At 40.1% G+C, this 15,812-nt stretch overlaps 1 protein-coding gene across 9 annotated transcripts in view; it reads right to left on the reverse strand.

Annotated features, from left to right (window-relative positions):
- Window positions 1-459: 459 nt before the first annotated feature.
- Window positions 460-15,812, reverse strand: part of TJP2 (tight junction protein 2) — a 130,063-nt gene continuing 114,710 nt past the window's right edge. For 5 of the 9 annotated variants that reach the window (XM_040449407.1, XM_040449399.1, XM_040449402.1 and 2 more), the window contains 6 exons: window positions 9,233-9,333; window positions 7,801-8,013; window positions 6,249-6,359; window positions 4,530-4,859; window positions 2,497-2,582; window positions 460-1,591 (listed from right to left, as the gene is read on the reverse strand). In XM_040449407.1, the coding sequence (XP_040305341.1) occupies window positions 1,426-1,591; window positions 2,497-2,582; window positions 4,530-4,859; window positions 6,249-6,359; window positions 7,801-8,013; window positions 9,233-9,333 (1,007 nt within the window). In that variant the 3' untranslated portion in view covers window positions 460-1,425. The remainder of the gene's footprint in view (window positions 1,592-2,496; window positions 2,583-4,529; window positions 4,860-6,248; window positions 6,360-7,800; window positions 8,014-9,232; window positions 9,334-15,812) is intronic. The other 4 variants (XM_040449400.1, XM_040449405.1, XM_040449406.1 and 1 more) reach the window with 2 other exon arrangements.

The raw sequence follows: 15,812 nt of genomic DNA on the forward strand, positions 1-15,812 counted from the left end.
TATAAATTGATGTAACTCTCCTAGGAAGCAATTTGGCAACAAGTATTAAGGGCCTTAAAAATGGTCCTTATGCTTTTGCTCAGTAATTCCACTTCTGAGAAACTACCGGCAGAAAAGGATGAAAATGCTGATCATTGATATAAAGAAATGGATTACATACAGAGGTACATTTCATATAAAAGAGGCCAAAAACTGGAAACAAACTACCAGATAGCAGAATTGTCTAGTTATGAAGTCACAGGTTATGCTGTTCTGCAGTTACTAGCAATGATGTATACCTGAGTTTTAACTCCCTGAGAGAAAGGTTCGTGATAGAATGTTAGACAGAAAAAGTAAAAAACAGAACGAACTGCAAATACAGTATATTTATACATACTATAGCCATCACACACACAGACATCTGCAAGACATGTACTTGAAGGAAATGCACCAAAATTATCTGCAGGATGAGATTTTGGGTAGTTTTCATTTTCTTTTTCATATGGATCTTTATTTTCATGTTTAGCAGCGAGTGTGATCTCATTTCATGATCACTAATTGAAATAAAAGTTGCCTTGAGAAACAAGAACTAGTGTAGAAATCTACCACAAAGCAAATTATTGGTTGCAATAGCCTCCTTTTTATTAAATTATAAAACTGTTGTCAATACACACATTTTTGGAAATGTGGTTTTTCCAATTATCTGCTTTCGTGGAGCACATGGTTTTAAACAAACAAAAAATTTCTATACCAGTATCTTGGTCTTCAAACTATTTAGCACTGGTAGCCAAACCACCAGGTATAGCTACCATATATACAGTCAGAATTTATGGAAAATATTACAAAGACAAATGCCTTGAAAAGATGACACAGTGCAGAGAAAACCATAGCTATTAAGCTGGTATGAAACTGTAGTCAGTGTTTTAGTCCATTATGGCTTTGCATAACGCTCCAAAGGAAGAAAATTTAAGACACTTCTCATCAAAGGCACTTAGAGATGTAATAAAATATTTCTTTGAGTTTAGTTTGAGTCCGGAAATATTTTAATTCCTTTTTCACATTCCATCTCTCATTGAAACAGTCCTTGAAGGCAGCTATTAATGAGGGAAAATAGTTATCACTTCTTAATATACACATTAAAAATACGCAAACAGAATTGATACAGATTTTGGTCCACTGAAGCAGTTAACAGTATCAGACTGTTATGTTTCTCTTAAATCTGAGCAAAAAGCCATAAACTCCCCAGACCCAATTCCACAAACAGAGCCCTCAGTTCTTAATTTGCACTGTCTGTCCCCTGTACTCCCCATGAGGAGGAAATGGGACCTGAGGTCCCACCTCTATCTCCACAGTGCACTTTGCCTGGAAAGAACCATCCCATGACTCAGGGGGAGCGCTGCTCTGAGGTGGAGCAGCAGGGAGACAAAAGAGTCAATTCGCAGGCATCTATAATTCTGTGTCCCGATACCGGGAAGGCTGGCCGTAATAACCGCGCTTTGAGTGTTCTGACAGCTGCTGGCGATATTCTTCTTCCTCAACGTCACTGCCATAACTTCCCCTGGGGTCCTGGTAGAGTCTGGAAGGACCTTTCTGGGGTTCAGGTGGCCTAGAACTAACACAGTGAGAGTGTTAAATGCGTCACAAAGCTCAGCCAGGGCCTCTGCCCGTTGACGTGCGGCCATGAATCCAAGACAGATCACAAACTTGGAGTCGAATGCCGCACTGTGCTGTTTAACCAGGGTTACTTTGGGCCCCACTTCAGGTTAATGGTGGGGGAGTAATCAGTTAAGGCTTATTGGGCAGTGAGTGAGGAAGCCAAAGTACCCTACCAAACCCCTTTTGTTGCCAGGGGCCACCTGGTTGGCTGTACCACTGTTCAAGTGTTAAAGAAGAAATTTGCCTCTAGTTTTCTATTGCTGTAAAACCAGACTCTAGTTTCCAGTCAGAATGGCCACAAGAAAAATGCGACTTTTTTTTCTATTCTCGGAAGCAGGAAATGATCCAGTATAAAGCCTCTACAGGAAGACACTGTCATAATTCCTAATGCTTATGTAGCATTTTAAATAGAAAGCATCTTGCCAACACTGGTCAACTGATTGTCACCTTCCCTTCAGACCACAGTTCAGTATAAGTGGCCTGACTTTGCTATGTGATACAAAGGAGTTAAGGAGCTTGATTAAGAGCCAAAATATATTAGTGACAAAACAATTAGTGTTTAAGCCCCAGGAATTTTGCTCATGTGCTATCCTAATACAATTAACCTGCAGTGGTCAGAGGGGACTACTCTGAAGTGTCAGTGATTACATTTTGTCGGTGTTAGTACACAAGGAAAATTTCCATGGAATTTTGTTTGTATAATGTTTACAATTAAACTTGACTGAGTAAGTAAGGTAAATAGTTCACCAGGAAAAAAAAAGTCTCCTTGCTACATTCAAATGTGGGGAAGAAATTCTTTCTTAGGAGTCCAAGTCCTAGACAAGCCCCCTTTTTAGACCTATACTGCTGAGCAGCCCTTACCTTGTATTCTGGGACAGGCCAGGGTCTGGCTTATGTGTTTTAATTGGAACTGCATAGATATCAGGATGCTTCTGAGCAATTTCAATCTGTGGGAATTAAGGGGGAGAAAAAAGAACAAAAAAAGAAAGAATGAATGACTGCTGGGTGGCTTGCTGGATTCTTGCTGGTCCCATTTTCCAATCCCATTTTTAGTAGAAAAGGAAAAAAAGAAGCAACTCTCTAGTTTTTATGGTTGTATATGATGGCCTAATGTTTAAGTTCTGCCACATGCTACAACATGGATGAACCTTGAGGACATTTTCCTATGTGAAATAAGCTAGTCACAAAAGGACAAATACTGTATGATTCCATTTATATGGGGTTCCTAAGTATTTAAATTCATGAAGACAGAAAGAAAGTAGTATGGTGATTACCAGGGATAGGAGGAGGGGTAACAGGGTGTTGATGTATAATGGGTACGAAGCTTCAGCTAGGGAAGATTCAAAAGTCCTGGAGATGGATGGTGGTGGTGATTGCATAAAAATAATTGAAAAATGGGGCACCTGGGTGGCTTAGTTGGTTAAATGTCCAACTTTAGCTCAGTTCATGATCTTTTGGTTTTCTGAGTTCAAGCACAGGTTGGGCTCTGTGCTAACAGCTCAGAGACTGCTTCTGATTCTGTGTCTCCATCTCTCTCTGTCCCTCCCCCGCTCATGCGCGCACGCTCTCTCTCTCAAAAATAAATAAAAAACATTAAAAAAATAGTTGAAATGGAAAAAAAAATGGGGTGCCTGGGTGGCTCAGTCGGTTAAGTATCCTACACTTGATTTTAGCTTGGGTCACAATCTCATGGTTCATAAGATCGAGCCCTGCATTGGGCTCTACAGTGACAGTGCGGGGCCACCTTGGGATTGTCTCTCTCTGCCCCTCCCCCACTTGAGCGCTCACTCTCTCTCTCTCTCAAAATAAATAAACATAAAAAAGGGGGGGGGATAAGAAAAATGTTCAGAAGCACTACTGCTGTTGTGACAGACTTAAAAAAAACTCTCCCATATCCACTAGGCAGAATATGCTTCCCTAAATTCTTCTCCAACTTTTGAAAGGTTAGATGTGCATGTGGCACAAAAATTCAAACAGTATCAAAAAGTACAATCCATGGGGCTTTCAATTTTAGCTTCTAAGGTTTCCTTGATTTCTATGGTAAATCTGGGAGCAAATTAAAATTCAGTTACTAAGGGGCACCTGGGTGGCTCAGTCGGTTAAGCGTCCAACTTCAGCTCAGGTCATAATCTCACAGTTCAGTTCATAATCTCACAGTTCAGCCACGTCAGGCTTTTTGCTGTCAGCGCAGAGCCTGGAGCCTGCTTCAGATCCTTTGTCTCCCTCTCTCTCTGCATTTCCCCCACTCACACTCTATCTCTCACAAATCAATAAATATTTTTTAAAAATAAAATTCAGTTACTGAACAAATATAACAAATGTTTTAATGAAAAATAACTTAAGAGAGGCACTGACTGTCTTGTCCTACTTCCCAATTCCAGAACCTGATATAAAGTTCTGAAGTGTGAAAAGCATAATCTTATTCACCTGTATTGTTAAGCTGTCTTGATTAGAAGAAAAAGGGCTACAGTGATAGCTGGCAGTCTGGAAATGACATACACACAGGAGGTGCGTGTGGTATCATGCATGTGAACATTCCTTTCATGTTGGTGGCAGTGGAAAAAGGACTCAAATCATTACAGGAAATGAAACTGAACATTCTTGCTGTTGACATGCTAAGATGATCTAGGGGTTTAAAAATAATTACCCTTGTGGGGCACCTGGGTGGCTCAGGTGGTTAGGTGTCCAACTTCAGCTCAGGTCATGATCTCACAGTTCATGAGTTCAAGCCCCACTTCAGGCTCTGTGCTGATAAGCTCAGAGCCTGGAGCCTACTTCAGATTCTGTATGTGTGTGTGTGTCTCTCTCTCTGCCTCCCCCCACCCCCCCAATACTCTTTCTCTCTCTCAAAAGTAAATAAAACATTTAAAAAAAATATTTTTTTAAATAATTACCCTTGCATTCTGTGCTTCTTGGAGCTCTTGCATTCTCTGTAATCTTGCCTTGTGATCCATCTTCTCAAATATTTTTACTTTGCCCAGGACAGACTTGGGAGTGCCATCTTGCTCCTCACTGCCCTCTCCTACCTCCTCACTCTCTGGAGGAGGGACAGGAGTGGAGGGCTTCAGTATAGACCTTCCTAAGGCAGGTTTTGCTGCAACAGGAGGAGGATAACCTTTGGTAGATGCCCCAGGAATTTCATTACCAGCAACAGCTGAGGGGTTTGACTTATATTCATGGGATCTGGAGAAGTCAAAGGATTCTTCTCTGTTCTGGGTTTTGGCCTGAAGAGAACAATGAACACATTTTTACCTTGGGTTTTCAGTTTACTTTCAAATCTGTATTAGTGATTTAATACACTCCCATTTCCTAATCAGTTTCCAGAGGTGGTCAACAAATACCATTCTGACAAGGAATCAAATACTACAGGACAAACAGCCACTGGGTGGGCATCCTGAGCCCTACCTTGCTTCCTACAAAAGAGTATTTAGAACTCTAGGAAACCAAGAGGGTGTTGGGGAAGGGCTGGGAGGCCTGCAAGTATAGAGGCAGAGCAAACCTACTTTTGTACTAGAGGAGATTAAGATCAGTGATCAGTATCTTGGAGAAGACCTCACAACAAGTCAAGGGGGTTCAGGATTGAAGAGTGGGATCCTGAGGGTGCATGCCCTAGTCCAGAGGGGAGGCCCATGTCCAGCCATGTAGGAGACTGGAGGTTGGAGTGGGAAAGGTAGCAAACAATGCTAATGGCCACTCCATCTTCACACTTCGATCCTAGGCCTGCTTGTACATTTTCAGTGATATATTTTATGAGGTCACTATTTCTGACAACTCACACAATCAGTGATTACTTTTTTCCTATCTAAAGTATTGAGTTAAATGGAGAAGTTTTATTGGGTTATACTAAAGGAAAAGCCTGTTTTTATAGATTTGATTCAGAAGGGGGTAAAAATATTATATGACATGTACTGTATGTTCTTACACTGATTCTGTTCTGAGAAATTATTTAATTTAAAAATAAATTAAGCTGAGGGGCACTAGGTGGCTCAGTCAGTTAAGCATCTAACTCTTGATCCAGTTCAGGTCTTAATCTCAGGGTTGTGAGTTCAAGCCCTGCATTGGGCTTTGTGCTGGGTGTGAAACCTACCTATAAATTAATTAATAAATTAATTAATTAATTAATTAATTAGTTAAGCTGCCTTCATAATGAGAGGCATAATAAACAGTGGTGGTGATTGTGTTCTTCAGCAAACTATCAATAGGGACTTTCTGGTTTATCTAAATTGTGGGCAGAAAACTAACTCAAAAAGAAAAACAGATTCTGAAACTGGTGCTTCTGGGCATTCACTATTTGTCAAACTTTTATTCTTGCTACAAGGAACTTTTTTTAATAAAAAATAAAATGAATGAATGCATGAATGAATAAGTGAATAAGTAAATAAAATAACAACAATCTTAAAACAGTATGTTCTCCTAAAACTACCTTTCCTTCTTTTTGCTCTTCCCTCATTTTGGGGTTCACCCACAAACCAAAAGACACATTTTAACAGAAAGTGTGAGTCAGAAACATAATTCAATGCCATTTTATGGTGTGTGCTCTTCCCTGGCTATGCAGGAAGCTGTCGGGTATCTGCTTCTTCTTCCTCCCCAACGTGGGCTTCCCAGCCACATACCTTGGGTGGTTCTGGCTTGAATGCTGGGGGTGGGCTACTGTCCCTAAGTTGATCTCTGCTAGCAGCCCTCCTCATCTGAGCTCGTGGCTCTGGGCTGGGTTTCCTTATGCTCTACAAGACATAAAGGTTCATTCACAACAAGAACATCCCAGCAAAGAAGAGAAAACATTCATCTGCTTTGCTGGAGTTCTGCCAATTTGCAAAAGTTCAGAAGTTGAGGTTCATAACTTGCATAAATTGAGACACTGACCCAATGCTTCTTTACTGAAAAGGCAGATACCAGCATATTCCCATTAGTAAATGCTTAAGATACTTTTTTTAAACTAGTTACATCCGGGGCGCCTGGGTGGCGCAGTCGGTTAAGCGTCTGACTTCAGCCAGGTCACGATCTTGCGCTCCGTGAGTTCGAGCCCCGCGTCGGGCTCTGGGCTGATGGCTCAGAGCCTGGAGCCTGTTTCCGATTCTGTGTCTCCCTCTCTCTCTGCCCCTCCCCCGTTCATGCTCTGTCTCTCTCTGTCCCCAAAATAAATAAACGTTGAAAAAAAAATTAAAAAAAAAAAAATAAAATAAAATAAACTAGTTACATCCATTGGTGTAGTCTCTTCCTTTAAAATAATCCCCCACCCCCAAAGTCTTCCTAAAGTCTAAAATCTCTTTGGTCACTTATAGCTATTAATATTTTAACCATTAGCACATCTATAACTGCAGACATTCAGGAGTTAAATTATTCTTTATAACTTGTCCACTGGTATATACTAATTTTTTGGCCATGGTAGGTTTTATCCCCCTTCAACATTTTTGTTTGTTTGTTTGTAATTTTATTTCATCAAAAATAAAATCATTTACCAAAATGAGCTAACTTGCTAAAGCGATGACAAGAATAACTATTCAAGTATATGGATAACCTCATCTACATTGACGTAATGTATCTGAGGTGCAACTACTAATTGATCCTTAGTGCCTGTTGACATGATTTCTAGGATCACAGAAGCTGTCTATTCACTGGCCAGTGGATGCACAGTACACATGATCAGATACATATTTGACCATGAACTCAATTTAGAAATTGAAATACAAGAGAGAAGGAAACTGATGGGGAAACACTCAGGAGTTTTGGCAGGATTAGAAAGGTTAAAGGTAGGATGGGTAAGAAAAAGCAAGGATACCTAAAAGTACAGAGAGACCTAATCAAAGGTTACAAGTAAATACAGCAAAATTGTATTTATAAAAAAATGTTCCACTTGTAATTTGGACAGCTGGCACATAAAATTGTTCAGTGTATCTATCATGATTGAGAACATCAGTGTGATGAGTGCTGATCCCTCAACCTCTCCCAGCGCTAAGTTCCTGTCCGGCTTTCCCATGGACCACAAATGCTATCGTGCAGGCACTGACTTAGAATAAGAAACTCCCTAGAAGTCATCTGTTCCAACTCTTAGGAATACCTTCTACAGCACCCTGAATAAACAGTTGTCCAGAAGAATCCAAGTGAAACAGCAGAACCTCTTTTTCCTGCCCATGGCCTCACAGCCTGTGGCCTGCCTCACCTCACCTCCTCATGCTGCACCGGCTCCGAGGAGCGGGTGATGGAAGACACCAGTGGCTCCTCAGCTGGCTCATCCAGCTCATTGTCAGTGTAGGCGCCTCCTTCGCCGTCGGTGTCTTCAAAGTCACTGATGAGGCGGCTGTCGCAACTCAGATAGTCCGCGCCCATGGCAGTTAAGTAGGACATGCGGTCTTCAGGGTCATCATCCATCCCTTCCATCTAGAGGAATTTGTTTCGGAGGGTCAGTGGGGTCGACATGGCTCCTGGGAGTGGGGACTCAAGAAAATTCCCAAGGGCACAGCCAAGTGACTGAAACCTGACATGTTCTAGAAAGGGAAGTCATCTTTATTTTCTTGAAATCACTTGGCTTTAGATTATTATGTTAATTTTTTGTGCAGGGACTCAAACTAGGAACCCTCCACCCTATCTAGCCTTACTACTATCCATCCTTTCTACCATTACTGAGCCGTGCTTCCTCAGATTGTTGTACTTTTCTTCCAGAATTTGGCTACTTTCCAGCTTTTTCTGCTAATACTTATCTCCTAGTAATAAATGCACACTGCTTGGTGTTGCATATGTCTCCACTCATTCACTCGATTCTCAAATCCTTGAGGAAGGAAGCTATGTCCTGTTCAACCTGTTCTCACAAAAGAGGTTCTAGGGAGCCTCAGCAGGCTATAAACACTCAGAAGATGCTAGACACCTTGACTAAACATGCAGTTTCCTAAGGGCAAGACTAGCACTCAACAATCTAATTGGTTCCGCAACAAAATCATACCTCTGACGTCTCACAAACTGGTTCGATTCAGCTGGACTACAGAATACTAGCACCAAAGGCTCCTTAGAACCACAGGAAATTACATAATCTCTTTGCTTCCTCCCTGCAGTAGAACTGTGGGCAAACTACCTGCATAGATGAGAAGCTAGCCAATTTTAGAAGCCTACACAAGCTTCCTAGCACCCTCTTATCAACCTACTCAAATTCCTAGGACACATTCTCTGCCAATCTTCTTTCTAAGCAAATGACTCCAACTCAACTAGCTTTCCCTTTTTAAATTAATTTTTAACCATATTCTCCATGATTCTCACCCTCACCTTTCCCCCTCATGCTGAGTTTCCTGTGTACTTAGTAAGCTGTGGATGGAGCTCAGCACAAGATCTTGTAAGCTCTGATTAGTGTGCTTGGAATACAACACTAGTTACTACGTTAAAAGTAAAAGGGAAGTGAATGTAGGGTCACATACATCACATTCTACTTTTCTTGGAAAAGTCCCTTCATTTTATTACGTTTTCAGAAAATTTATAGAATTTCAAATCTGATTAGCACAGATGTTGGAATCACTTCAAGTGGGCATAGTTTTACTACATTCACTACCCTCCTGAGAAAAGATTCAGAACGTGGACTCTCACCTCATAGCAGAATATCTATGCCACATACCTTTCCTTCAGACACCCAAACTGCTTCTCCTTGCTGATGCTGAATTGAGTCCTTCAAGCTGCCAAACCAGCTATCATTGGCTGAATTTAGGTTGATTGTAGCTACAGAAATGTAAACAAAAGGTTTGCATCTACTTCCATAGCAATGCTTATTAAAAATGCTATTTGACCTCATTTTATTCTTTTGTCATATACGAATTAAAACTCTTGACAAATCCAAGAGAAAATCTGCATATATATTTGAACAATAAATCCCTTTAGTCAAATGTAATTAAAACCATTACCAGTCCACCTGTTGAGAGTTTATATTATAGATAGATGTTATAAAGCTAAAATTGAATTTCTTTCTTTTCAGAATGTCTGTTTTTCAGAAAGGCTACCTTTAGAAAGTATGTTTTTAATAATTACGTTTTTAGGAGCAAGGATAACACATCTAAGCCAAATATAAAAGTATCTTAAAGATCATTACATAGACATATATGTTATAAAGAAGAAAAACATATACCAGTTTACTGTTGGATATCACCAATAAAAAACTGAAGGTAACATTTAATGTTATCAAAATGTATATCATTTTGATAGGCTTTAACATTTTAGAATATACCTACAGATTAACCAAAATCTATAGGTGTATATTCAAGGAATATACATTTTCTATTCAGAACAAAATATATCTCCTATAACAGCACTTACTACGGATAGACCAAGCACTTTTCCAAATACCTTACTCATTTTTTATTTATCAAAACCTTGCAAGGTGGGTATAGCTATTGGCCCCATTTTACAGGAGAAAAATTGAGGCACAACAGTGAAAAGTAACTAGCTCAAGGCCTCACACCAAACAACTGAAAAAAACCTAGATACAAACTCAGAAGTTTGCTTTTAGAGCCTATGGCCTTAGCCACGGCACAACACAGCCCATCTAAAAACAGATATGGGGCACCTGGGTGGCTCAGTCAGTTGAGTATCCAACTCTTGATTTTGACTCAGGTTATGATCTCACAGTTCAGGAGATCAAGCCCCATGTGGGGTTGTCAGCACAGAGCCTGCTTGTGAGTCACTCTCTCCCTCTCTGCCCCTCCCCCACTTGCACTTGTTCCCTCTTTCAAAATAAATAAATAAACATTAAAAAAAATAAAAACAGGGTGCCTGGGTGGTTCAGTTGGTTAGGTGTCTGACTTTGGCTCAGGTCATGATTCAGCAGTTCATGAGTTCAAGCCCCACATCAGGCTCTGTGCTGACAGCTCAGAGCCTGGAGCCTGCTTCAGATTCTATGTCTCCCTCCCCTGCTCATTCTCTCTTTCTGTCTCTGTCTCTTTCAAAAATAAATAAACATTAAAAAATTTTTAATAAAAACAGACATAAAATACCAATCAAGTAAAACATATGCATTTGTTCTCCAGCAGTATGTATTTATGAACCTAACAGGGATAAACTGATAGAGCAAACTGCTCCAGAATAATAAATTGGGCCTAAAATGATCAGAGTGCAGGTATATTAGGATTTTTTTAAACTATATCATAGCCTCTTATTAAAGGCTATGGCATTATGTGTAGCACCCCAAAGAAAATTGGGGCTTACTGGTAAAATTTGTTAGGCCCCCGATCCATCTATCCTGAAGTCTGCGTACTTCTCTATATATAGCCAAAAAAAAACCCCATTAAGCAATCTGTAAGCAACTGCGCTTCAAGTTTTCTTCCTAATAACCTATACCATTCTTTCATTTAAGAAGTTCTAACACTGACCTTGGAAAATCCTGAATGAGCTTGTAATTTCCTTGGTCATCCATTGTGTATAGCATTAGAATAAACCGATACATTGCACAACTCAAGCAAAATTAACTTGATTCCTTGAACTTTTGTATCCTTATCATGGTACTTTGCAAAGATTATTGTGTTCTTGGGTAAAATATGATGCCATAGTGCTTGCATGTGGAAGTGAGATTACCCACCCCAGAAGCAAAATGAGAAGTCTGCAGGAAATGTGTACATTAAACTGCTTTTTGAGCTTTATGTTGGAGTTGAGACGAATACAATCTGTATTTATCACAAGAAAAACCTAGAGTTAAAGGGTCTTTTGTGAAATGCAGAAAATATGTTCATGCCTCCTAATAAAATGAAAAAGTCATAATACCTCTCATTGAATTCACACTGAATCAAACAACTTCATAGTGGCTAATTTCCTAAGACCCACATAAAAGTAACACAGACTAAGTTGGTACCATCCAGTTCATACACTTGACCCCCTTTTAACAGGTGGTTAAAACAGGATGTTGCCTTCTCTTGCAGTCAAGTACCTTTAGTTTACTATTGGTTTTTGCTCATTAGGTTTTGCACATTCTTTTAGCATTATTATGTGCTATATTATTTTAGTTAATTCCTGTTGCTCCCAATCTCGGGACGAGGCCTGTATCTACTTGAATAGGCTTAATACATCTCTCAAACTCCAAACAGTGCAATATTGGAAGAATGTGCATTCAGTCTCTGTCTTGGCTGGGAGTCCTGGAATTTTGAGAGCATCTGTTCCCAGCCCTGGCACGAGTATGGTCATTATTCTCTCCCCAGCCAAGGAGATTGCTGGGAAGTGCCAAGTGCAGCAGCAAAAGGTGGCATGTAAGGCTGGACAGGTAGGGAGAAATTGGGAATGATTGCTAAAGGATATTGGGCTTCTTTTTGGAGTGACAAAAACATTCTAAAATTGGTTATGGTGATGGCTGTACAGTTCAGAATATACTAAAAACCACTGAATTGTACACTTTAAATGGGTGAATTGTAGGGTACATAAATTAAATTCCAATAAACTTATTCATGTGGCAGAGACCCCCTCTAAACGAGCAACCGTCAACCAAGGTGTCCAGCCAGAGAGTACAGCATCTTCCATCTGCTTCCTGTGGTTTCCAGGCTCTACCTTCCCTCTGGAAACCAAGAACTGGCTTGGCTACCATAGTTTGGGTTCCTTCACCTGGTACAGGATTCACTTTTCCCTTCAAGCCTTTGCAAACACTGTATAATGACATGAACTTTTTTTTTTTAAACATGGAATATTGAAAGATAATAAAATAGGTATAAAGTAATATCACTAACAATAATCAGTAGCCTTTGTTCAGTACTTCCAAAGTCCCAGGACTGAACTGTACAAATTTCATATTACTGAAACCTGGGGAAGCTGAAAAAAGTGTTAGATTATTGAGTGGTTTTTTTTTTTTTTTTTTAAATCCCCATGATTTCACAGAAATGGTGGCCCTGTTTGGGTCTCAGTTCACAGTTCCATTTCATTGGTCTTCAAACCATGAACTGAGTGCTTCAGGAATTTCAAGAAAACTTGCAATTCAAACTTCATGTTTGAAAAATCATTTTTGTGACAAGTACACAGAAATGCATTCTAGAATAGAAATTTTTAAATGGGAAGAAAGGGCAGCCTAACATTTTAACTTATACTGAAAATTAACTTGCTTTGGGGCAAATCTCAAAATAAATCTTTCCTTGTCATCCCCACTTAACTGAGGAATACCGTGAGTTTGCAAGGGGAGTCATTTTAATAGTGTCATAATTAAATACTCATCTGTGGGAAATGGGACTTTCTTGTTACAATGTAACAGGGAAAAGAAGGATATTGACTGTGGGGAGTCTACCTGCAACATAACCCTGGATTTTTGAATTAGGGTGTTCAGAACAGTTCGATTATTCTTACTTACACATTCAAAAAATGCCATAAATTAAAAATCATTAAAAAAAACCTTTGATTCTGGCCATCGTGCACACAATCAGGCCACAACCTGGTCAGCCTGACAGAGACACGGGGAATAGAAAGCATTTAGTGAGACCATCCATGCGGCTTTCAAGACTCAAACTTGGAAGTCTGGAAGAATACTGTAAGAGGCCATTTGGTAGAAAACTGGGGCTTGTTGGTAAAAGTCATTCAGCACCCTGTTCCATCTGTCCTGAAGACTGCAGAATTCCATGTTAGGGAGGCTGGCAACTCGTGGCCACTTCAAAGTTCTAGATGAAACTGGAGGCTTAGTATCTTCATTTCTGTTCCAGCCTCTGACTTTAGTTAGCCTAAACCTTCAAACTCTTAATGAGCTTTAGGCAAGAAATAGTTTGGTATCCCAAAGGCAGATCTAAGTTACAAATATCAATGCCCTGCCCGTTTGCTAGGCCTTATGCTGACCTTCGGCACACAGAGTAATGTACAGTCCCTGCCTTCGAGAATCTCATCATCCATTAGTGGAGCCGAATAAGGAACTGTTAAACCTTTCTACACACATGAGGTCCTACGGATCCTCAGACACAGCCAGCTAGTGTGATTAGGCCTGTGCTCCAAAGAGCAAACGATACCCACTCACAGCCAGATAAAGAGAGGGCCCTAGAGTCACTGGCTACTTTCTTCTACCATGCCCCTCCCTTTGTCCAGCCTCCTGCAGCCTGGTTCTTCCTCCACAACCCATGAGTTCCCTCCCTGATGTCTCATATCCTCACATGAACTCCAAATTCAACTCTAAGGCAAGCCCCTAGCTATTCAATGGACTGAAGCAAAGGCGGGGGTGGGGATGAAGTGGGGGTAGGTTTAATATCACTCATAATGATATAGCTCTTGGTTAAATGGACTAATTATCTGTTAAACAGAGGAATGATGCTATATGACCCCTTTCAGCATTAAAAATACATCTGTGCTGTAACATATAGAATATTGGACACACAGAGACATCAGTTTCTTCTGGGCCCCACCATTCAATGTGTGACCCTGTAAAAGTCACCTGGCTTTTCTTACAGTCCAATAAGCACATGAAAAGCTATACCAATGTTAGCTACTGCTATAATAAAAATAGTGATAATAATTATTAATTACATTATTACTATTAGTAGCAGTAGTAAAAACAAGAGGAAAGATGAGTATGAATGTATCAAAAGCCCAAGCTCTTAAGACTTTACATTTAAAAAAAACCCAGTTTATGGAGCACCTGGGTAGCTCAGTCGGTTAAGTGTCCCAATTTCAGCTCAGGTAGTGATCTCACGGTTCGTGAGTTCGAGCCCCACATCAGGCTCTCTGCTATCAGTGCAGCGCCCACTTCAGATCCTCTGTATCCCTCTCTTTCTGCCCCTTCCCCACTTACATACTTTCTCTCTCTCTCTCTCTCTAAAATAAACATTAAAGGGGCGCCTGGGTGGCGCAGTCGGTTAAGCGTCCGACTTCAGCCAGGTCATGATCTCGCGGTCCGTGAGTTCGAGCCCTGCGTCGGGCTCTGGGCTGACGGCTCAGAGCCTGGAGCCTGTTTCCGATTCTGTGTCTCCCTCTCTCTCTGCCCCTCCCCCGTTCATGCTCTGTCTCTCTCTGTCCCAAAAATAAATAAACGTTGAAAAAAAAAATTAAAATAAACATTAAAAAAAAAATTTATGATAGACCACTCTCCTGTGCATTTGGCTAAATTACCTCTCAGTTACAGCATTTCACCATAGTGATAAATAGCACATATCTTTAACAAGAAAAGCCAGTGAAAATAAAACAAGAGTCTAATGTGGACGTACATCTATCTACCCCCCCTTCCCCAGTGTCAGATATGCTAAAAATGACAAGTAGATGGTGAGCAGCACTGAACTCAAAAGAGCTATCATCACTACGTGAAGGATGTTCTATCCACAACAGTCACCTCACGTTGCTCCCACAAAACTGCATGACCAAAAACTTCATACAACCCTTTTAAACCCTGAATTATACTGCATTCACAGAACTAGTCACGTATGTAGGTAGCGTATATTCAGTTATTAAAACATGCTATGTTCTTAGATTATTTTTTAAGGAATAGTAGCAGTGGGTCTTCATTTCAGGAACTTAATATTCTGTGATATAAAATTTTAAACATATGCAAAGTAGAGAGAACATGAACTTCCATGTCTACATTACCCACCTTCAACAACTATCAACTCGTGTTAATATCCCCACCCACTCTCCTCACCAAAGATCATTTAAGCAAATGCTAGGCATGATATTAGGTCATCCATAAATATATATTAGGGTCATCCATGAATACTTTATTTAGTATACATTCCTACAAGATAAAAACTCTTTATTTTTAAAACATAATCACAGTATCATTTATCCTAAAAATGGAAGTAATAGAATATCATCCAGTACCCAGAGTGTTCAAGTTTCTATTTTGGGGACCTTTTTAAATAATGAAACCAAGTTCCTACCACTCCATTAGTGCACACATGCATGGTAAGTAGAGAACGATACAAGCTATATAGAGATGGGGGTGTTTAGTGTTGCACTGGGCTCAATAGCCTACAGTCCCACACAAAAATTTGAACCTCATCATAATGACCAATTTTTGCAATGTCATAGATCTTTATGATCATTTTTAGTCAAAATTAAATATACACACTCAATGAGTCTCATAAACTCATTTTATAGGATTAACTTTTTTTTTTTTAATTTTTTTTTTTAACGTTTATTTATTTTTGAGACAGAGAGAGACAGAGCATGAACAGGGGAGGGGCAGAGAGAGAGGGAGACACAGAATCTGAAACAGGCTCCGGGCTCTGAGCTGTCAGCACAGAGCCGGATGCGGGGCTCGAACTCAC

The sequence above is a fragment of the Herpailurus yagouaroundi genome, unplaced genomic scaffold (genome assembly GCF_014898765.1).
Source record: "Herpailurus yagouaroundi ecotype Mexico unplaced genomic scaffold, PumYag 199, whole genome shotgun sequence".
Lineage (NCBI taxonomy): Eukaryota > Metazoa > Chordata > Mammalia > Carnivora > Felidae > Herpailurus > Herpailurus yagouaroundi.